The sequence below is a fragment of the Sinohyriopsis cumingii genome, chromosome 17, assembly GCF_028554795.1.
Source record: "Sinohyriopsis cumingii isolate HCF-2022 chromosome 17, ASM2855479v2, whole genome shotgun sequence".
Classification (NCBI taxonomy): Eukaryota; Metazoa; Mollusca; class Bivalvia; order Unionida; family Unionidae; genus Sinohyriopsis; species Sinohyriopsis cumingii.
The window spans coordinates 103,375,522-103,399,286 of NC_142977.1; the positions used below are offsets into that span (position 1 = coordinate 103,375,522).

Consider the following 23,765-nt stretch of genomic DNA (forward strand, 5'->3'; position numbering starts at 1 on the left):
ATTTGATGTTATTCACAAAGTCATGAACCTCTCCATAATTAAGACTCAGTCTGCAGTGATATGTTTGTGTTTGAGATGTTTACAAAATAACCCATCAAATTTATAAAAAAAACCAGTTAGTTCTAATCTTTGGAGTAAAATACCCAATTTAGTAAATTCTTATCCAGAGCACTGTATGTATTAGGGTTTACTAATCATAGTACTAACCCTGCATGCTCATTAAAGGTATGATACTATTACACCTTGGGGGAAAAAACAGTTTAGACTTCCTAATTAAGTATATTTTTGGGAAATCTTTTAATCCCATAATATTTAGCTTACATCTTACACAAATATCTTGATTAAAATCACTTAATTTGGAAAAATACCTTTGGTGTCAGAGTGTTTGATCTCATATCTGTTTAGCAAGTCTCCTTGCTGCAATTAAAAAACACAATACCTGTCAAATTCTTAGCTTGGGGTACTCAGGAAGAGGGTCTCAGTGACATCCTGTATATTTGCCCCAAGGTGTGTAGATAAGCTCTTAAAACAGATGTAATTGACTTCAGCTGGCACCAGTAATACTCAAACTTGTCATACCTATGTTAGGTTTAATAATTAGACTTGGGATATAAAAAGAGTTTACATCTTGCATGTATCAAACAGTTGGACTATTACAGGTCAGCATTTTGGATGAAACTTTCATCTTTGGCTTCATAGTGAAAGGAAACACTAGAGGTAGGTGTTTTGACTTTATTGTTTGCTGCTTTGTACTAAGATTATAACTGTTATATTGAGAAAACCATTTCATTATACAAGTTGTTGGCTGATTGGGATCAAAACCAGATTAAAAATTAAATCAAATTTGTCACATTTGTTTCATGCCCATACATTATATTGTATCATGGCCCATATATTATGTCTTCAGACTTGAAACTTGTACCTTGATCTGAAAATTAAAATTTAAATGTAAAACATAAAATGATCAGATGAACTTTTGTCTTCGTTTAAGTATATGATGTTTTAATAAGTGGGACCTATAATGCCTCCTTGTTGTACACCTTGATTGAAATAATAGTAATTAATGTTAACTAGAATTAAATTTTTGTAACTAAAGTCAGTAACACATTTGATTATCCAGAATTGATAGACATACACAATCAGTACATCTCAGCTATGACATCAATTCATTCAGGAAATCATTTATATCATTTGATTAATATGTACATGCATGTCATAAATATTTTTGATGTCATAGAATTGTGTTATAGACCTCATTTTGAAATTAACAAGGGGGTCCTGGTAAACACCACTAAAAACTAGTAAGAACCACTTAGAGACTCTATGTGCTAAACAATGGGAACTAGAAAAATAGTGAAGCATCAAATTACCCCCAAAACACAAAGGATAATACAATAAATCGATAAATATTGTTAAAATGAGTCGTAAAGTATCAGATAGACAACCCTGTCAGGGCTATGCTCTAGGAGTAAATGTATGCTTGCTATTCTGTGAATATAAAATAATTAATCACCATAATCATCACCATTATCATTATCAACAACAGCATCATCACCACCAGAAGAAGCAGCAGTAAAACAGAACATGAATAACTTAAATATAATTGACTCTCTTGTAAGAGTCTACTGTATGTCTGTTGCTGTGCATCGTTTTCCAAGTTCAAAATTATCCATCATCAACAACTCTACTATTTAACAACACCTACAAGAAGAAAATCCTATTTCACTTAATCGACATATTTGACCAAACACTTTAATTTCAGTTTCAAAAGTAAATTTAAACTAAAAGCAAATATTCTAGCTATTGTGCTATTAAATTTGTGATCCTTGCACTGAGAACTGATTCCTTCTTAACGTCCACAGGGGAAATGGTGTTCAGGCAAAAAGTTAATATATGGTTTAAAGTAAACATTAAACTTGCATAGACTGTCTTGAGACATGATTTCATAAATATGATAGTGATTCTTATGGGTATTTATCAGCAACTAAATTCTCTTATTAAAATATTGACATGATGCATACTATATGGTATTCTTAGCACTGATATACCACGTCTGAATCAGTACCAAATGGTAGAAAGGATAATGTTTTTTGTTCTTATCAGTAGGGAAGAAAATACACATGAAAATAAGAGGCAGTCACCATGATAACTGTGTTCAGGAGAGGTTTATTATTATACTATGTATATTTTTAACTTTGCAAACAGATTTTAGTGTCAATTTTGAAAACTTAATGCTTTCTAGAGTTCTTAGTAGTTCTTAATGCTGTCCAAAAGTAAATACATGCTTTTTCTTTGTAAGGAGAGTAAAATGATGCAGAAAAAGGAATAAAGGAAACAGATTGTGCTACAAATATGGAAAGTCTTGCCAAATTATATTACTATTTGCACAGTTTGAAAAAAGTTCTTTCATAACACTTTTATTCCCCGTTGTATACAATTCTACATTATACCTGATTCTTTTCCTGTTTTTGTTGTTGAATCTTTTCTTTGTTCTTTTTATTCCCATTTCATGTTTATTTCTGTTCCTTTCTTTTTCTTAATTTGATGCTTCTTATTCAAAAACGAGGCCTTGTTTCCTGATGCTCAAATTATGTTTGTATCTGTTACGGTCCATGTAAACAATATTTATCAATTTATTTTGGTATTTATGTATTCTTGGGTAGTTTAATGCTTTTCAATGTTCTTAGTGACTGTAAAATTTCTAGCACTTAGAGCCTCCTAGTGCTCCTTAGTAGTTCTTAGTGCTCCTTAGTAATTCTTAGTGCTCCTTAGTAATTCTTAGTACTCCTTAGTAGTTCTTAGTGCTTCTTAGTACTTCTTAGTGCTCCTTAGTAGTTCTTAGTGCTTCTTAGTAGTTCTTAGTAATTCTTAGTGCTTCTTAGTAATTCTTAGTGCTTCTTAGTAGTTCTTAGTGCTCTTTAGTAGTTCTTAGTGCTTCTTAGTAGTTCTTAGTACTTCTTAGTAGTTCTTAGTGCTCCTTAGTAGTTCTTAGTACTTCTCAGTAGTTCTTAGTACTTCTTAGTAATTCTTAGTGCTTCTTAGTAATTCTTAGTACTCCTTAGTAGTTCTTAGTGCTTCTTAGTACTTCTTAGTGCTTCTTAGTAGTTCTTAGTGCTTCTTAGTAATTCTTAGTGCTTCTTAGTAGTTCTTAGTGCTTCTTAGTAAGTCTTAGTGCTTCTTAGTAGTTCTTAGTGCTTCTTAGTAATTCTTAATGTTCCTTAGTAGTTCTTAGTGCTCCTTATTAGTTCTTAGTGCTCCTTATTAGTTCTTAGTGCTCCTTATTAGTTCTTAGTGATCCTTAGTAGTTCTTAGTAGTTCTTAGTGCTTCTTAGTAGTTCTTAGTGCTCCTTAGTAATTCTTAATGCTCCTTAGTAGTTTTAATGCTCCTTAGTAATTCCTAATTTTCCTTAGTAGTTTTAATGCTCCTTAGTAATTCTTAGTGCTCCTTAGTAGTTCTTAGTGCTCCTTAGTAGTTTTAATGCTCCTTAGTAGTTTTAATGCTCCTTAGTAGTTTTAATGCTCCTTAGTAATTCTTAATGCTCCTTAGTAGTTTTAATGCTCCTTAGTAATTCTTAATTCTCCTTAGTAGTTCTTAGTGCTTCTTAGTAGTTCTTAGTGCTCCTTAGCAGTTCTTAGTGCTTCTTAGTAGTTCTTAGTGCTCCTTAGCAGTTCTTAGTGCTCCTTAGTAGTTCTTAGTGCTCCTTAGTAATTTTTAGTGCTTCTTAGTAGTTCTTAGTGCTTCTTAGTAGTTCTTAGTGATCCTTAGTAGTTCTTAGTGCCCCTTAGTAGTTTTGATGCTCCTTAGTAGTTCTTAGTGCTCCTTAGTAGTTCTTAGTGCTCCTTAGTAGTTCTTAGTGCTTCTTAGTACTTCTTAGTGCTCCTTAGTAGTTCTTAGTGCTTCTTAGTAATTTTTAGTGCTCCTTAGTAATTCTTAGTGCCCCTTAGTAGTTCTTAGTGCTTCTTAGTAGTTCTTAAGTGACCATTTTTTTTGGGAGGGGGGGCACCAGGTAGATGCCCCCACCTATCCTAGTAGAAACCTAAATTGTTTTATGTATTTTTGTTTCCCCCAGATGTGTTGCTATGTTGTTTTTGAGTTATTTTGAAGAGAAAAACTAGGATCAGGGTATTTGTACCATTCCCTAGTGTGTCTAAAGGGTTGTTCTTCCGAGAGTGATTTCTATTACCCTCTCGGATTTCCTTCCCTAGTAAATTTTGTGACCTTGCTAGGGTCCCCTAAGTCCCGTGTTTGCTATGTGCGTGTGCTATGTGTTATGATTGCTATATTTGTGTTCTTGTAGGGACAGCATTCTATATCAAATCTATATCATAAGCCCAGTTGTCTTAACAATTCCCGTGTTTATGATTACAACGGGAGTATATATTTAAAATTTGGAATTTTGGCGAGTGGTGATGTTTTGATCTAAGTTTTTGAAACCTTATGGGTTTATATGTGTGCATTAAAATCACCTCTCATCTAAGATGATAAGACTGTTCTCCAGGAGGGGTTCACACATTTTTTTATTTTTTGTATGTCTCCCCCCTGGAGCAGGTCTATTTATACCTTATGGAAAAGACCGAAAAATTTTGTCAATATATATCCTTCAGGATTGTAGCAAGTAAAGAGCTGCGCTATTGTTAGTAGTAGACAGATTATATATTAAGTGTTTTAGATGGGTAATCAAGGGTTATTTTGTTTGTTTTGCCTATCTCATGGGGGTTTCTTTTCCAGACTCTTTTATGGGCCTGTTCACTTCGCGTAGCGCCATGTGACATAGCCCCATAATGTCCTTATCCATACTTTCCTCATGGGGGCTCCTATTTGTCTATAATTATGACTTGGCCACATGCTTTCATTGTAGTGACTATATAGCCTGTTATCTTGTAGAGTGTTTGTTTGCTAAAGTTCCCATCTAAATACAGTAGATTCTGTGGTTTATATGTATCGTTTCTTTGTATTTCAGTTATTAAATCTTTTCTACTGTCTTCCGTTTTCTTACATTGTAGTATTGTGTGTTTTTTTGAAAAGGGGTCTATTTTGCACAGTGGGCATTTAGGCCGTGAACATTATGTTCACATTACTATTATATCAATCATGGGCCATCTCTGCTATGAGCCAGAATCCATTAAACCACTTGGTTAGAAGGTAGTTGATAAACATGCATACACAAATAATATAACTAATGCCACTTTATAATGAAATTAATATTGACAAACATAAAGAAAAGAGTTAATTTCTGTATTAACATACAGAAAAATACAAATAAGTGCTATAAATGAAAAGTTTGCACAGATTCAACTGCAGGTTCAAATTATATTTAATTTGAGAACTACATTCATCATCACATGATCAGTAAAATGCTGAAAGTTGCAGGTTATTATTAATATACATTATTTGCAAATGTTTCATTTTGAAATATCTAGGTAATTGTTTCCCATAAGGCAAGCAATGCTGTCAGCAGGCTTCTATGATACAAAGCCAATATTTTTGTAAAAATATATTTTAAAAAATCATTGCCAAGCAAGCAAGAATTTCTGTAGAAATTGGTACAAGTTGGTTTTAATCCATTGTTAATGTTCAGCCAAGCCAAACTGTCTTTTGATAACTCCTGTTGAGGTTTATAACACATTTCTTAAGAGTACTGGCAATATGTATAAAATTAATTTGCTTCTTGTTTCTACTGAATGAACATCACTGAGTAATAGCTTTATTTAAAACATCACTGGGAACATCTGGCATGTTTACTATCTTGGAACTTAAATGATCATGGTTTCATATTTATTAAGGTTGGTGGTGTGGCCCCTCAGCAGATTGCAGTGTACAATGTATTTATCCGCAGCATCACAGGATTTTTCGAGTCACAGATTCCGCACTACCACCAGGAATCCAAGGCAACAGGTAAGTGACCCAGTTTCCTCTGTACAGGTACATGAATCAATCCAGGTCCTTCTTCACTTGTTGCAGGTCATCAGGAAGCTTGTTAGCCTGGATGGATGGTTGAGTTACAAACCCCCCTACCAAAAAAAATGATAAATGGGACAAAATCCCATCCACTAGTGTTTTTAATAAAATATGCTGGTCTGTTTTGAAACAGGATGGGAAAAAATTGAATATCACTGTTGAATTTAATTATGAAATTTCATGTTTTTTGCAGTAAAATCATGGCCTAGATTTGAAGTACTTACACACGAGGGAAAAAGGATGTGGAGCAAATCATTAATGTAACTCACATTTAATTTAACTGGAATTTCATGTTTATACAATAAAAATATTGCCTAGATTTGAAGTACTTATAATTAAGAGTAAAAAAGACACAGATCATTAATGTTTGAGTATTTTCACATACCCTGTAATGCAGCTTATTATGTGATGATTATTAACATGGGAGTTTGTATTTCTTTGACAAGAAAAATCTTGGCAGCATTTTTCTATATACATTCTATGATATAAATTGAAGTACATTGCAAAAGGATTTATTGCAATGGATTAAAAGTGTGTATTGATGATTATGATAGCAAGGTGACAAATCAAATGCTCATGCAAATAGTCTTTAGACCAAAAGGATCATTAGGCATCTTAATCGTCTGCTAAGATCTAACATTTAAAACCAAGCTTCAAAGGGCCCAAGCCAACGTACAAAGATTTATATTTGTGCTGGTTTGAAAAGTTTAAAATGGGCTACACTTAGATGGAGTGGGAATTGTGTCATGTTTTTCACTTTTCAGTGTGGGGATTGTATCTAACTGGTGTGCTAGCATGGCAATCAAAAAGTCATTAATGTTTTTTTTAATATTGTTTCTGGAGACTTGCTCACTGTTGAAAAATGTTACTACATTCAACAGAAAACCTTATGAAAGCCTCAGCAGAGAATAAAATAATTCAAGAGTTGTCTATTATATTTTTATATGGAATGATAAAGCAGACAAGTATAATTCATTTGGTTCCGAAAATGCCACTTGCACAGAATTTCAGGGACACAATCTAGTGAGCAACACTGGTTGGGTATTTAAATTTCTACACAAGCATCCTACTGACCAAGAGTGATAGTAAACTATTGCATTTGATGATTGTGATCAGCCAGGTAAATGATGTCAGACACACTTTGGCCTATTGATCTTTTGTGCATTAACATGTTTTACTCAAATTTATTGTTGGGTAACTGCTAAAAGACTTATTATTGCCCCCCCCCCCTCCATGTTTTATGAATATTTTGTAAATATTGTACCAGTTAAATTGTCAGTGCTCAAAGATATTTACACAGGCCCAGGGTTGGTGACTATAAAAATATCATAAGCCCTGACTACAATTCCACAAGCCTGGGCTACAATTAAACACCTCAATCCATTATGGGTGGTAACACTTTATCAACATGAATTAACTTTGCCAAAAGGAAGCATGTGGTCAGTCTCTTTCATGGCTAAAATCATTCTGAAAAGCACATGTCATTTAAGTAATTTGAATGGTCAATTGTTGTTTATGTTACATATAGATGATCTCCTATTTCGACAGAAATGACGTTTCTCAATAGGTTGTTTGCCATATGTGCCAAGAATTAAACGTCCCCCATTTTTTTTGATTGGCATGCTTCACAAAGTAAACTCAGTCTACCAGAGCTCTTGCATTTATTTTTGCTTTCTTTGCTTCCTAAATTGCCTTAAAAAATTAATCACACATGAACACTATTCTGACAACTGAAATAAACATGCTTTTCATTGGGGTAAAATTCATCTTCAAAATACTATTTGATGCTGTTCACAAGCTTGTCAATAATCTTCAATACAGATGGCTTAAGCATTCATTCAAGGCAGTCATATGTAATAATTTTTGTATGTCTATAGGCATTGAGTATTTGTTTGGTTACCTATATTGGGTTGTTACCTACGCAAATTAGCACAGTGGGCTCACCTACTGCAGTCTTCAGATGCACTACACAAGCCAGTTAACTAAACCATGCAATGGTGATTTATACCTGACCTCTTCTCAGGTAAATTGGATTTTTTCAACAAGCCCGATGAATTCCTCACTTAGAATACAGGATGGACCCGTGGCATCAGCTATCAGATTTTTTGGGCACGGGTAATAAAATGTAATAGTGACTATTGTGCCTTGTGTAGAGCAGTGAGAACACAACATGCTTGATAACATTTGATCCAGGGTTCAATACCCAGTTGCAGAACATATGTTACCTAGTTAGTGAGATCCCTTTATTTTTGTATTTTCCACTCCATGATGATATTTTGCAACCAAAGGCAGCATGCCACAATGACGACAATGAGTATACAGCATACATTGTATGATCAACATTAAATATGGTTTTCATTAAGTATTTTTTTAGTGCTGAAAGATCATATTTTCTTTCAGCGAATGATGCAGATTTTTGACTGGATTGCAGCTGAGATCAGACAGTGCATGCTGCAGATAGGGAATTTCCCTGGAACAGACCAAATGTCCAGACAGCTTCACACCATTCTTGAGCATGTCAAAAATGCCAGGAACTGTCCAGAACCTGGGGCTGTTGTATTGCTTATACAAAATGTATGTAGAACAGAGAGGAAATTTGTTTTTATTGTGTGTTCATAATATGTAGTTACCCTTGGAGCCATTTTTATTGCTCATTTTTTTAATTTAGATAATGACCACTAGTTGGTGTAGGATATCTGGGAGGATGTATTGGTCAGTAAGAAGTTTATCTCCCAGTTGTATTAATTTTTATCAACATTAGTTAGATTTTTAAATAAATCAAGATAAAACATTGTATAATTTTTTTTTAGTGCATACAATTTAAAATATGGGTGGTGCCTCATTTGCTATGCTACAATAAAAATATATAATCTTTGGATAGATTTTTTGGGTGCCTTGGTAAGAAGTAGATTGAATGGACTATTGCCTTTACTTTTTTCTTGCTTTTGTCTTGCCTGCAACAAAATCTATTTGGGAGTTGCCACCAAAACAAGTAAACCACAGTCAAGGGGTTACATAATTTATCTCTGGTAATCTCTGCCATCCTCTACTCTATATATTTTTCTCACCAATTCATTAATTTTGATTTGACAATAATAAAAACTTACTTTCATTCCAACAAGATTGTTCTTGTTGACATACAGTTGACATCATTTTGAAGGGTTGTTGGTTACATGTATAATACAGTGTTGAAACTCATGTGCTTCTAACTAGGAAATTGGGACAAGGAACGGGTGATAGATATCCTGAGACAAGGTCAGCTTTCATTCTGTCCAATGTCAGCTTTTGTGGTGAAATGTTTTACATTTTGAGCAGATGGTCTTTTGGATTTGATTGTACTTTTTCATACTGCCCTTAATTGTCATAGTAATCAGCTTGACATGGGGCATACAATAATATGTTGCTACGCATGTCTCAAGGTCAAGGTCACATTGGGCTGTTTTTACGTATTAGACTTAACCAAATTGACCAGTATGCAGTGAAAGGATGTAGTCTCTACATACCTTAACCAATGGTATCCCAAATTAATTCCCACCTGATTTATGTCCTTGTAAAGCAGTGGAATTTCTGGATGAAAACGTGTGCATATAAAGGATTGCTGTTTTTATTCCAGGCAGTGACAGGGTTTCTGAGCAACAACACTGTGATGGCAGATGTTGCATTGTTTAAGCGCTACAGAGGTTGTCACTTGCTTGTGCTAAAAGGGCTGCAAAACATGCAAATATGTGGACCTCATTGGACCAGAAGAGAGGTCACAAGGTTAGTTGACTTACTTACATGTGCATTCCACATTGTCTGCACTATCCAGAAATTTAATTGTGAAGAAAGGGTTAGAATCCATACATGTACCATGCATCAGTTTTACCGTACATTTGATTTCTAGAAAAGCCCAAATTTGAAAAAAGATACATTTAGCATTCCATTCTTATGTAAGAAATTGTTAAAAGCCTCTTTAATGTTTTGTATTGTTTGAGTTAATATTTATATTTATATGTTTTTATAAGACTGGAAGCATAGTAAGTGTTTTTATAAATTTTCCAATTTTAATTCCATATCATTTCTACTTTTAATGGTTCTGATGTTAGGCCAAAAGATATGTGATGTTAAAATGTCAACCTTATGTAGTTAGTATTTGAGGTTAAAAACAAATCCCTGGATATGAAAACCTTATGTAGATGACTACTTACCCGTACATAGGATATCACAGAATTGCAGACTGAATTATTTTCTACTGTACATTTGCCAAATGCCTCCTCGGTAGTGTGCACTCATTGCATTATTTTAAAGACAATGCCCTGAAGAATATAATAAAATGTACAAACTGATTCATTCATTTATACTCTGTAACTCAGTTGTTACTTGGGAGTACCTAACATTTTAAACCAAAGAGTAGTTTGGAATGTAAACAAACCAGCACATTTTCCAGTTCTTAGAAAAGCTTAGTGGAGCAGTGGGATCTTTGGACTGCTCATATATGGAAGAATAAAACCAAATGTTTCTAGTTTTAATATTTTGCCAAAAATATAAAAGGGAAAAATTACGACAATGATTTTGATAACATGCATAGAAATTCATTTGAAGAATTGTAACCATAATGTACAGTTTATATGTCTTTCTGTTTCCTATATATAGATGTGTGCTACAACATCATGGAGACAATAAATACAACTTGAAGCTAGTTGATCTGCTGGTCAGCTGTAGCCTGATTAACATGGCACAGTTTGACATGGGACTTGTGCAGCTGATGGAAGAAGGCTCGAATAACATGGCAGTCAGTTTTGCCATGAAACTTGTACAGTGCTACTGCATCGACAGGGGAATAGAAAGTTTTGTCAGTGTGGTAAGCTAGAACAGTTACCATACATTGAGAATATACTGTAAATTTCTAGTCATTGAATGTAGTCTTCCAGTGTGTTCCAATTTTTGTTTCCTAACTGGTGTTGAAAATTGTGAATAAGCTTCTGAATAGATATAAAATACATGAAATAAAATGATAATGATTTATATTTAAATTTACCTTATGTTGTGAGTAGGTTTATCTGGAGGTATAATCTTTGCTTTCTTACGGGAACAACCACAAAGTCTTAATTATAATCCCCTTCAAGGACAAAATTGTAAAATCATGTAAGTTTGCCTTATACGTGTACTTCATTGACTTTACTTCCAACAGCTAAGGTTTTGAATCAAAGAGTAAATACATGCTCATATGTCTGCTTGTCTTAATTTCAGATTGATCTAAGTTCCACTATTAAAGCCCTGACACTGATCACTGCAAACCCAATTCAAGAACCAGACGGGTAAGTGTGCCTCCTTACTTTTCTACTATACAATCGTTTGGATGCCAACATCAGAGGTTTCTACTTTCACAACACTATTATGATTTTTTCACCTGGTTATGAGAGCGTTTGGTATTGTTCTGTGACTTCTAATACTTGCATGAATTCCAAAACCTATGGAAAACATCTTTTTATATTTTGATAAAACTTGGCTGGCTTGTTTTCTACCCCATACTCTTTATAAATTATTTTCTGAACAGCTTCCATACCAACATTGTAGCTTCTTTTACATGTGTATGTATTTAAGTGGCAGAGCCAGCTAAAATTGGCAAGAATATTTAAATTTTGTTCTGTGGTGGCTCCCTTAGAAATGGTATGGCTTCCATATCCACATGGAGAAACTATTTTCACTCAGAACAGAAAAACCGTCTTGGTTACAATGTTGGGACATGGCTTTGTATGTCTCTTTTAGTCATGATGTAGTTTCCTTAGCAACCAGGTAAGAAATCTGTTTTCAACTTTTCTAGAACAATTCAGTAAAATTTCAGATGTAACCTCATTTAAATATTGTTTGGACATTGTGTATCTTTGTGACTCATGTGGTATTTTAGCAGTGGTGTGGCATCCATAGCAGTCACATGGAAAATATCTTTTCCAGAACACGTAAGCTAGTTGTGGTCATTCTTGGTAGAAATATTCCTCGCAACAAACCAAGCTAATGTGTATCCCCAAGAAATGTATGGCTTCATTAGCAACAACTCTACTTCTCTATTAATGTTGGTAGGAGTGTTCCTAGGATATGATGCATCAAACCTCTTTCTATTGTGGCTTTCATAGCAAGCATATGAGAAACCAATTTTCAATGTTTTCTGATCGGCCTTGCCAATTTTGATTACACTTGGTACGAATATTTCTTGCCTAGGCTGACATCACAAGCAATGGTGTGGTCTCCATACATTTGGGTAGATAGCGTACAGATGATATTTGTCTCCCATCAGGTAGAGATATTGATACTAATATATTTAAACATAGCTTTATTGAAAGTTCTGTCTATAACTGTCTTATCATATCAGACACCTTTCACGTTCATACAAAGATGACTGGTCTCTAGTGAAGATAAGATTATTGAAAGGTATGTTTTTGTTGGCTTGGCTGCATATACATATGGCACTCATTACGCAAATTGGATTTAAGCGTTTTAATTTAAGCATTTTAATTTAATGTCATTGATAATCTAGAATATTAAATTTTCACCACTGCTCATTTTAATGCGATTGCTGGCACCATGTTCTATGACTTACACTGAGCTCAGGTATGTCTTATATGTATTAATTTGTTTCAAAATTATACATATTCAATCTTTACATGAAAACTTATAATTTGCCCAAGAACTTCCTTACTTTACAAGTAGTCTGTGGGAAGATAACTTCATTTCCAGCATTAATTCAGGAGCACATCTGTGACATCAAGCTTCACCTGTACTATACACTTGTGGTACTCTTATTTGAATATGTTATCAGTTGTTAAGGGAAAGAACTCTTTGAACTTTGCGATCCAAGTCTTTCAGATCCAATATCTTTAATAACTTTTCAATACATGCATGCAGCTTAAGTTGCAGATGATATTTTTAGTGTTGCTTGTATTCTTTAAGCACAAAGAGTTCATTGGTGAAATCAGTCTGAATAAAAGTAAAGTGATAGCAGATAAAATCATGTTTTGATGTCCATTTTTTCATTTTGCTTCATTTATTCTTTTTGATGAATAAAAGACTTGACAGCACAATTACAATATTCCTTTTCAAAACATGTAATATTGCTTGATATTGTAAGAATCATTCAATCAGTCTTCATCACATTCCCATTTCTAACTAATAAGAAAATATCTTTGTTCTCCTTGCAGCCTTACAACACTGATAGAAAACCTGCACCAAACCGATGGGAAATTTGGTGTGCTGGATGAAGTACATGGAGACCCCACTGCCATTATCCAATCCAGTATTTCCCAGGCTCTCATGATAGATGACCCCCCAGGGCTGCATAGAAAGACAAGATTCCTGCTGTCGGAATGGGTAAACATGCTCCTGTTGCTAACTGCTGACAGAGAAAGTAGCCTGGCTTTTGCAGCATTCATGCGACAGGTACAGTATATAAAGTCGATATTTTGAACATTAGCAATTCGTTTTGAAAATGGAATCCATATATTTTGTGAACGATTAATGTTTTGTGAAATTTAGTGATTTTGAATTTTCCTGCTTGTGGGATTTTCACTATCACTTTATATTCAAACTCATTTTTAGATCTCTAATAAATCTTTTTAACGATCCTCTCTATTTGTGCATTTTTTCAGGCAGATCAGCTTTGCATACTACAGACAGATGACCTGATTACCCGCTTTTTTCGTCTGTGTACAGAGATGTGTGTAGACCTTGGCAACAGTGCAGTATGTCAACAGTTCCTAAGCTCCATTAACATCGTGACTGAATGTTTCATTACATGGGATGCTTATGCCCATCTGCTAGCTCTGCTGGTCAAACACGTGGGAGGCGTTGCAAACACTGCTACCAAGATCAGTCTGCTAAATAAGGTACAGCTTTGGGTGATTATAATTAAACATACTTGTTACATAGGGATGATGCATGACTCAACCACTTTTAATAATTTTCATATATTTTTTAAGAAAAGAGATTACCTTTGCAAGGAAAATGCAACAGCTCATTGTACATTTTAGGATAAGGTTTGAGCTATAAGCAGTTGTGCTCAACTGAATCATGCTATTTCTGCAGGGCAGAGGCTTCTGTAAAGTTAGGAGTGGTGTAATTTTGTATAAGGAAAGATGCTGTTTTAATATTTGCTTGGGCATTATCCTGGTAAACTTTTAAGAATAAGTTTCTTGACAGTTCTTCCAATAAACACCTACCAACCAGTATCAAAACAGTAATTGTTATGTTTTAGACAAGACGGCTCCATTGTCAGTTTACTTTCTTCATGATTTTGATTTAAGTCTGCCAAGAGGGAACATTTTTAATTACAGTTGAAAAAAACCCGACTGTTCTTTACTTGTCCTGAGTTACTATTGAGCTGATGCATTGAAACTTTATCTTGACTTGTACAGAACCAAGTATTTGCTTCACCCCAAAACAAACTAGGCATTTATATTTTTAAACTTGTTTCCAGGTGCTAGGTATTGTTGCTGGAGTGTTACTACGAGATCATGAGGTCATCCAGACAGCATTCCATCAGCTTCCATACCACAGAATTTTCATTAGGCTTTTCATTGAACTCAATGCTGCAGAGCCTCTCCTTGAAAACAAGTTACAAGTGCTTACTACCTTCTGGTTTGTGTTTCTGTTTTTAATTCTTGTCAGATTGTCAATTTATTTTTCATCAAATATGACTGCATAGATTCTGTTACTGTCTGCCACCACTTTGGAATTATTGCTGCATTTGATTAATTGCAGGAAGGTTATTTAATTTTTTAATTAAAAGTTGTCAAGCCATGTTTTCCATCAAAATTAATGCAAATCAGTTAACATAAATGCAAACACCTTAATTACAGATGGCCATTTGAAGAGATTATCATTACTGCAAACAGTCATTTAGATGGCTGTTTGAAGTGATTGACATCAGTACAGTCATTTCAGATGGCTGTTTGAAGTAATTGACATCAGTACAGTCATTTCAGATATCTGTTTGAAGTGATTGACATCAGTACAGTCATTTCAGATGGCTGTTTGAAGTGATTGACATCAGTACAGTCATTTCAGATGACTGTTTGAAGTGATTGACATCAGTACAGTCATTTCAGGTGGCTGTTTGAAGTGATTGACATCAGTACAGTCATTTTAGATGGCTGTTTGAAGTGATTGACATCAGTACAGTCATTTTAGATGGCTGTTTGAAGTGATTGACATCAGTACAGTCATTTTAGATGGCTGTTTGAAGTGATTGACATCAGTACAGTCATTTCAGATGGCTATTTGAAGTGATTGACATCAGTACAGTCACTTCAGATGGCTGTTTGAAGTGATTGACATCAGTACAGTCATTTAGATGGCTGTTTGAAGTGATTGACATCAGTACAGTCATTTCAGATGGCTGTTTGAAGTGATTGACATCAGTACAGTCATTTCAGATGGCTGTTTGAAGTGATTGACATCAGTACAGTCATTTCAGATGGCTGTTTGAAGTGATTGACATCAGTACAGTCATTTCAGATGGCTGTTTGAAGTGATTGACATCAGTACAGTCATTTCAGATATCTGTTTGAAGTGATTGACATCAGTACAGTCACTTCAGATGGCTGTGTGAAGTGATTGACATCAGTACAGTCATTTCAGATGGCTATTTGAAGTGATTGACATCAGTACAGTCATTTCAGATGGCTGTTTGAAGTGATTGACATCAGTACAGTCATTTCAGATGGCTGTTTGAAGTGATTGACATCAGTACAGTCATTTCAGATGTCTGTTTGAAGTGATTGACATCAGTACAGTCATTTCAGATGGCTATTTGAAGTGATTGACATCAGTACAGTCATTTCAGATGGCTATTTGAAGTGATTGACATCAGTACAGTCATTTCAGATGGCTGTTTGAAGTGATTGACATCAGTACAGTCCATTTAGATGGCTGTTTGAAGTGATTGACATCAGTACAGTCATTTCAGATGGCTGTTTGAAGTGATTGACATCAGTACAGTCAATTTCGATGGCAAACACCATCGTTTCAGATTTACTTTGAAGTAATTGACATCAGTGCAAACACCATCATTTCAGATGACTTTTTGAAGTGATTGACATCATTGCAAAGGTCATCATTTCAGTTTGCTTTTTGCAGTGATTAACATTGAAGCAATCACCATTGTAGTTGTGATTGACATTGACATCAATGCAAACACCATTTTGTTCAGTATTTTGGAGTGATTTATATCAATGTAATGCTGATAATATCCTTCATCTTTGCTTTTGTCATAAATAAATGATCCTATCTGTGAAAGATTGGTATTTACCAACATCATGATAACCAAGACCATCTTCAGATTGTAAGCCAGATATCTAGAGGAAAACCAAATTTATGGGTGCTAGGGGAGAATATTCAGAGTTGTCCAGTTAATAGGAAATTGTTCACTTTTGTGAGAAAACATTAAATTTTAACTCATTAGATTATGGTATGGCTATGTGTCCTTCACCCACTGTGTCACTAATCTCAAGGCCTGTTCTTAATCCAATATTGATCAAAATTGGAAAATAGGTTTATATCATCGGTATCTTGTACAGATTTCAGTATGAGTGAGACAGGCCTAGCCCTAGGGCAAGGTGAATGAGGCAACCACTTTGGGCCCTGTCCTTTCAGTAAATCAACTCTGCAATGCATTTTTTTGTGCTTGAAACCCCCGCTTTTTGCTTTGGCTGTCTTGGGCCACGCAAATCCTAGGGCTGGGCAGTGAGGTCACTGTGACCTTGGCTGACCTTGTTACCACCCAGGAGATAATATTTATGATCCAATTTTGTCTCATTCTTAAAAATATGCATGTATGATCAAAATCTCATGCAAGTTTGACAATGATGTTACATATGTGCTTATTACTGTTATTAAAGTTGTTAGCAGAAAGGCCAGTCATTCAGGATTATACTGAATTATGATTTTTTGGTGAAAAGTTTACATTCTGAATTGCTTTGAGAAAATGTGGATACAGGTACAAAAGCACTTAAGCACCAATAGGAGAGACTGGAGAATATAATAGTTTCTCTGTATAAGCTAAGAAAAAAATCTGGAACAGCAACCAGGTGGTTAGGCTGAATATAGTTGAGAAATGGTAGCAATGGTAATATTTGCAAGGAAAAATATGTTTATGTTTGGGGCAGTCTGGCCAAAAATGTTGGTGGAATGATATACCAGGAATTCTGGATACCTTATTTATTGTCACTGAACCATACCTGTTGCTGATTGTTGCTGATATGTGTAGGCTTATAGAAAAATAAGTGTGTTGGCCATTCTGGACAAGAAAAAGTCACGGGAGAATTCTGGATAAGATTGCTTATGGTTGGACATTTCTGAGTAAGGATAAAAAATTTGATCATTTAGATCATTGTAAAGATAGTAAATATTGATGCACATTGAGAGTATGCAAGATAACATTGTAGTGTAATTGTATGTATGCAGGATATTGTGGTGAACTTGTATGCAAGATAACATTGTAGTGTAATTGTATGTATGCAGGATATTGTGGTGAACTTGTATGCAAGATAACACTGTAGTGTAATTGTATGTATGCAAGATATTGTGGTGAACTTGTATGCAAGATAACATTGTAGTGTAATTGTATGTTTGCAAGATATTGTGGTGAACATGTATGCAAGATAACATTGTTGTGTAATTGTATGTATGCAGGATATTATGGTGAACATGTATGCAAGATAACATTGTTGTGTAATTGTATGTATGCAGGATATTGTGGTGAACATGTATGCAAGATAACATTGTGGTGAAATTGTATGCATGCTGATATTGTGGTGAACTCATATGCAAGATACAGGTAAAACTTATTATATTGCGATGCTCAGGGTCCAAAGAATAACATCATGATATAAGTGGGATCATGTTAACAATTTGTTTTATACTGGCAGTCAGACAAGTCAGTGATTGGTGTAGCACGTGTAGCAGAACATAAATTCTCCAAATGTAAAATTCATATGCCATGTGTCATTCAAAGACAATAAACATACACGGTATATTATCAGTTGACAAATATACAATGTAATTATTGATAGACCGGAAATATTTGTTTGACTGTCTTAAGTTTGCTTGATCTTACTAAAGAGTTTACAGTCATTTGTATCGATGACATTCAAATTTGATACAGGTGGCACATCAAAGGAAAATTTGGCTCATTGTTGAATCTGAAGAACTTCTTAGTCAGCAAACAAAGAGATAAAAGTTTGAATGGTTTGATAGTTCTTGGAAAATGTCACATGTTACTTCCTACAAACATTAAACAGTGCCAACTGTATTAAAAAATCTTTTTAACTTGTCTGAACTTGATAGCTTTACTTTGTTTTCATTAACAAATATAAAACTGCAATGTGTTAGAAAATTTCAGAAGTTAAGGCAACATTAAACAGTGCTGGAATTAAAAATCTGCTAGGGATACGAATAGTTGGATTTCCCTTGAGCACGTATTTAGGATGTTTAAAAGAGAGGTCACCTTAAATTAAGAAATGGGAGCCATGCTGCCATTTCTTCAAATGGGTTTTACCTGTATTGTGGTGAACTTGTATGCAATATGATATTGTAGTGAACTCATATGTAAGATGGTTCATTTAATTTTGTTTAGAAATTTCCAATTTGAAGGATTTGTAGATCTTGCTTCAAATTCATTTGTCATTTTTCTTTCCAGCAACTTGCTACATATTTTGAATCCTACTAATGCTCCAGGATTTGCCGATGCCTGGCTGAATCTGATGTCACACAGGGTCTTCACAGACAGAATGCTTGTTTACACTTCAGATCAAAAGGTATTACCCTTTTGTACCTAGATTTTAAAACAAAAATGTTCAGAGTGTATTTGACAATTGATATCATGATAAGGGGACTATGTTCAAAATCTTACTAATGTTGTTGATTCAGTCAACCTCCATAAATCTGAAATAAAAAATGTCTTTTATTACAACCTTTTCCTATCAAATCATCAGGGATGTTGCAATGACTTGCATTTATCAACCCATCCATTCCTTCACATCTCTGCCAGCTCCAAATTATAATTAAACATTTGATTGGCTAAATGGTTGGATTGTATGAGAGTATGCCTCAACTTAAAAGATTATTGGGAATGGTTAAATAAAATAAATAAAAAATAAAAAGATAAAGTAATTTTTGGGGGGTCTTTTTGAAAATTAGTTTGTTTTCAACAAATTTTGCAAATCACATAGACCAGTAATTGTCAGAATGTGAGTGAGGGATTCCATTTAATTTTGATCATCAGATTTGCTCTAAATATTGAGATGAGAAATGTGTGAGTGGGCAAGAGAATGATCCGGTATAAATTGTTAAAGGTAAAATACTATAAAATACGTAAATGATATGGCATCTCAAATATTGACAGGGAGACAAAAAACTTTTTCTTTTGTTTCCATTCAGTGTTTTCACTTTAACATTTTTCAGCCACTATTGATCAGAGAAGTGTTATAAAATCATGATTCAATATTATGTAGCAATTTTATTTAATACTAAGGATATGATCTGATTTTCATTTTCAGATTTGGGAGATGTATGCACAGTTAATGATTGATCTGTTCAAGTTTATGTCACCATTTCTCACAGATGCCTCTCTTGAAAATCAAGTACTTATGCTGCACAAGGTAAGCATGGCTAAATATGGGTCTGTCACAATTCCTTGTTTGAAAAATTAGTCTAGTTATTTATAGCAGAATATTTGAGGTATTGATCTTGAGATAAGCTATCCTATATAATCCCTTTCAAAGCATTTTTAACTAGATGCCGATTTACCTCAGATTTAATCCTGTGAGGTAATTTGTTAAAAAATTGACAGGTTCATTACCATATTTTTCAACAATTTAAGATGTTAATTGAATGTGATCTCAATAGACCATATTAATATACCATAATATATCATCTTTTCACAGAATACACTAAAACTGTTACAAGTCCTGCTTCATGACTTCCCAGAGTTTCTGTGTGAGTATCGTAATGAATTCTGTGATGCCATGTTACCACACTGCATTGAGATGCGCAACTTAATATTGAGTGCCTCTCCACGTAACATACCTGTGCCAGATCCATTGACACCTGACCTGAAGTTTGACATGCTACCAGAAATAGCACGTCCTCCACACATTAGCACTAGCTATGCAAATGTGATCCAGACAGTACCTTTCAAAAAGGTAGGTATCTTCATTCACATTTCTCTCTTTATGGATATTCATGATTTGTGTAACATACAGAAAAATTGTACTCTAATGTACATTTGCAAAGGGTAATGGGTCTCGACTTTCTCCTTTCCACCAATTTTTCAACAGCTTTTTCAAAATGTATGCAGTTTGTACCCGTGTTTACTTGAGGATTATCAGAACTGTTGTGAAAAAAATAACCTCTTGTTTGACTCGGTTAATAATAAGAAGCATTGCAAAAAAAAATTATAACCAGACTGGCCCCAACTCAGGCTTACCTGAGCTTCCATCCTAACACATCACCATATTGTGTGTATTATGGGCAAGCCTATTTTCCCCAGACAACAGGGTGACATAATTCATCCTATTTGGTAACTGCTGGATAATTCCATTGAGAGTTATATCCCTTTGCACACATTTCACTGCTTGTTAAATCCACATGAAAGGCAAATTTGTTTTTGTTATTCTTTTCCTTTGCTTGATTTGATATTGTAAGTACCGACAATGTAGTATTTTCCTTCTATGTAATGGATTTCCAAAAACTGGTAATGACTAATGAGCAGGTTGTCTTTTACACTGTAAACTTCCATTTGGTATGAAACGTGCAGATGATGATGGTGTTGGGGTTCCCCAGGTCATAATCAGGTTTGAAATTGTAAGTCATTGGATGAACTGACTAAATTCTGTGCATCGTTTATTTTGTTTATGCTTTTCTTTTTTTAAATTCATAGGGAGTACAAATAAGTGGGGAGGTATATTCAGACTAGAAGTTTTATTTGTTTCCAGCTTCTATAAATTGTTCCTTTAGATGACAGTTGTGCAGTTGTTTTCTTAACACAGACATCTAAATTCCAGTAGATATTGTAAAACGGTAGGGTTGAAAAGCAGTGGCATATATGAACTGAATAAAAATACAAGCTGTTCTTTTTCACAGGATTTGGATTTTTATCTGAAAAACCGATGTTCAACAACCTTCCTTTCTATGCTCGTGAGGAACCTAAAGGTGAGAATTAATATAACTTAATGGAATCCAACAATTGCAAAATAAATGTGTTTGTATAATTCTGTATTTTATCATTGGATTCCAAAAAGACACCCATTGTAACATAATTGCCTTCCTTAATCTAGCATTCTGGGATCAAAAAGTTATGATAGCAAAGTAGGACAGAAAAGCAGGCCTGTATTTGTTTTGTGGTTTTTTTATGAACATGCATCAACATTTTGTGTGAACAGTTTTTGTTGCTTATGTCATACATAATAACTTACATGATAATTGAGTTCTGATTAGCAAACTACAGAGAATTTTTTTACAGTATGCTTTTCCTGATGACTTGGTGATAATATACATGGCAACAGTCAGCACCACTGCCATGTCCAGCCATATTAGAGTTACAGTATATAGATTCAAATGATGTTTGTCAGCCATGTATGAATTCTGTTACTGTCTTCATCCTTGGAAACTAATGTTGTGTTGTCCTGCAGGTGGCATAGCACCCTCACCTTTGTCTCTGGCACCTGTATTCCACCATGACATAGCACAACTTTAGGAGAAGGCAGTAAAAATGAAAATAATGCAGTTTCCATTTCACAAAACACTGACAATGCTATTTTTGTTACAGTCAGATGAACCCTACAATTACAATGTACCACTGATCAATGCACTTGTTCTATATGTGGGAACTCAAGCTATTGACTGCATCAACAGCAAAGGTTTGACACCCAGCATGAGCACCATCGCAGAGGCCAAACACACAAAATTCTTTGATGATCTTATACATGGATTAGATTCAGCAGGTATGTAATTTTCGGCTAAATACCATGATTGCCATTTATTTGTAGTAATGGCATCATCTTCATTGTCCTTCTTTATAAATAGGCGTAAAGTTTTCAAGTTGTGTTCTTTGTAAGCTTTGTCACAGAAAGAATGTGTAACTTCTTTCATGTAGATCCCAGTTATTGGTGTATTGTTTGCTTATATTTGACAGTGCATAGTTTTTTCTTTATTTTGGTTTTCTTTTCTTTTTTTTCTTCTTCCTGCAAACATGGACAGTCAAAAGAAAATTTTGATCCATATCGAAAGAATTCCAGGAAGGAAAATTGCTCACACACAATATTTGGTTACTCAACAACTCTCCTTCACTATCCATTACTTTATGTTCAGAATATTGTTGCAAGCTGCAGTTGTCTTAGGTGCAACTTGTCAACTAATAAATGTTTTGGCTTCCACAGCCAGCTATATTTAAGAGAGTGCAGTGCATATTCCACTCTAGTGATTGGTACCTTTCCATAAGCAATTTCATATCAGTTCATAATTCATGTTTTGATAGTAACAGTTTTGAAAGAAATTGCAAAATAAAAACATCCTACTGACCATCTTGGCCAACTGCTCATGGGGATGTCAGATAAGCAATTTCAGGCCCACAGGAGGCTCTTGTTTCTTGCTCATCATTCATGGCAGTATATATGTCAGTATTAGAATTTCCTGGTTTCAGAGATTTGTACTCATTATTAATGATTTATTCATTTCCTGAAACGACCAATATGATTAAACTTTAAGAATATCCTGGTTTCATTGATTTGTTCTCATTATTGATTTAAAGCATATCCCGATTAAACCAAAATGTTTTAATTGAAGACTTTTCTAATGATAATTTCATGTTTGAAAGAAATTTATGGACACTTAAGATTTAAAAATTTGTTATTTTCATGCCTGAATAGGGGGAAAAAATTCACACATATGTTGCGTTTTTTTCAGCTACTGTTTGTAAAAAATGCAAACTAAGTAAAAACTGTGCTGCCACTTATTACTTTTTCTTTGCTTTCAGTTATAGTAGTGGATTAAAATTTACCATACAATTTGAACTTTTTTCACAGGTCGTTATTTGTTCCTTACTGCCTTCTTGAACCAGCTGACTTACCCTAACAGCCACACACACTACTTCAGCTGCCTGCTGCAGATCTTGTTTAATGAAGCCATAAAAGAGGAAATACATGAGCAAATTACCATGCAAGTACTCCAACAGCTACTGACATTTTTCTTTTATTACTGAATCTTAATGCAATCTGTATTATCACAAGTTGTCAAAAAGATGATGAAATAATTTAGACAGGATTATTAGAAGGTAAACAAGCCAGACATGCATTTTATAGCATTCATTGAGGATGGGTAAAATGTTATTTTTTATAAGGCATAGATTCAGACCGTTGAAACTTCACTGTAGTTTTCATCACTGAAATTCAAAGATCCAAGTGAGGTCATTTATTTTGAATGGCGTTTTTTACTGTCTTTGCTTTAAAACTGAATGTATGCTTAAGTGCGTATTGATGGAGGTCTTGTCCATGAACAAGAAACAATATTATGCCTAAAGATTTAGAAAGAACCTATATCAGTGTGTCCTAAAACCGTAGTTTATATAGTATGAATTCTTATATTTCTACCTAAGTCTAATTTTGAAACAGTAAAGTTCTATAAGCCAAGTGAATGATATGCCCACTTGGGTGTCTTATTTATATTATTACATATGTTATTGACAACATTTAAATGTGCCAGGTAAATAAAAAAGGTGGTGTTTAACTTTCTACAGAATAATATGAAGTTCTGAAATGAATAGTACAATTTTGGTTTC

The 23,765-nt window shown here is 34.3% G+C and overlaps 1 protein-coding gene across 2 annotated transcripts in view; it reads left to right on the plus strand.

The window, feature by feature from the left end:
- Nucleotides 1-295: 295 nt before the first annotated feature.
- The window catches only part of LOC149779586 (CCR4-NOT transcription complex subunit 1-like), a 28,114-nt gene continuing 4,644 nt past the window's right edge, over nt 296-23,765 (plus strand). The window contains exons 1-15 of one of the 2 annotated variants that reach the window (XM_089940342.1): nt 296-717; nt 5,785-5,896; nt 8,360-8,533; nt 9,573-9,718; nt 10,592-10,799; nt 11,189-11,256; nt 13,135-13,372; nt 13,582-13,818; nt 14,409-14,569; nt 18,630-18,747; nt 19,489-19,590; nt 19,876-20,133; nt 21,074-21,142; nt 21,759-21,933; nt 23,014-23,146. In XM_089940342.1, the coding sequence (XP_089796468.1) occupies nt 5,822-5,896; nt 8,360-8,533; nt 9,573-9,718; nt 10,592-10,799; nt 11,189-11,256; nt 13,135-13,372; nt 13,582-13,818; nt 14,409-14,569; nt 18,630-18,747; nt 19,489-19,590; nt 19,876-20,133; nt 21,074-21,142; nt 21,759-21,933; nt 23,014-23,146 (2,162 nt within the window). In that variant the 5' untranslated portion in view covers nt 296-717; nt 5,785-5,821. Of the gene's footprint in view, nt 718-5,674; nt 5,897-8,359; nt 8,534-9,572; nt 9,719-10,591; nt 10,800-11,188; nt 11,257-13,134; nt 13,373-13,581; nt 13,819-14,408; nt 14,570-18,629; nt 18,748-19,488; nt 19,591-19,875; nt 20,134-21,073; nt 21,143-21,758; nt 21,934-23,013; nt 23,147-23,765 lie in introns of those variants that run through there. The other variant, XM_089940341.1, reaches the window with a different exon arrangement.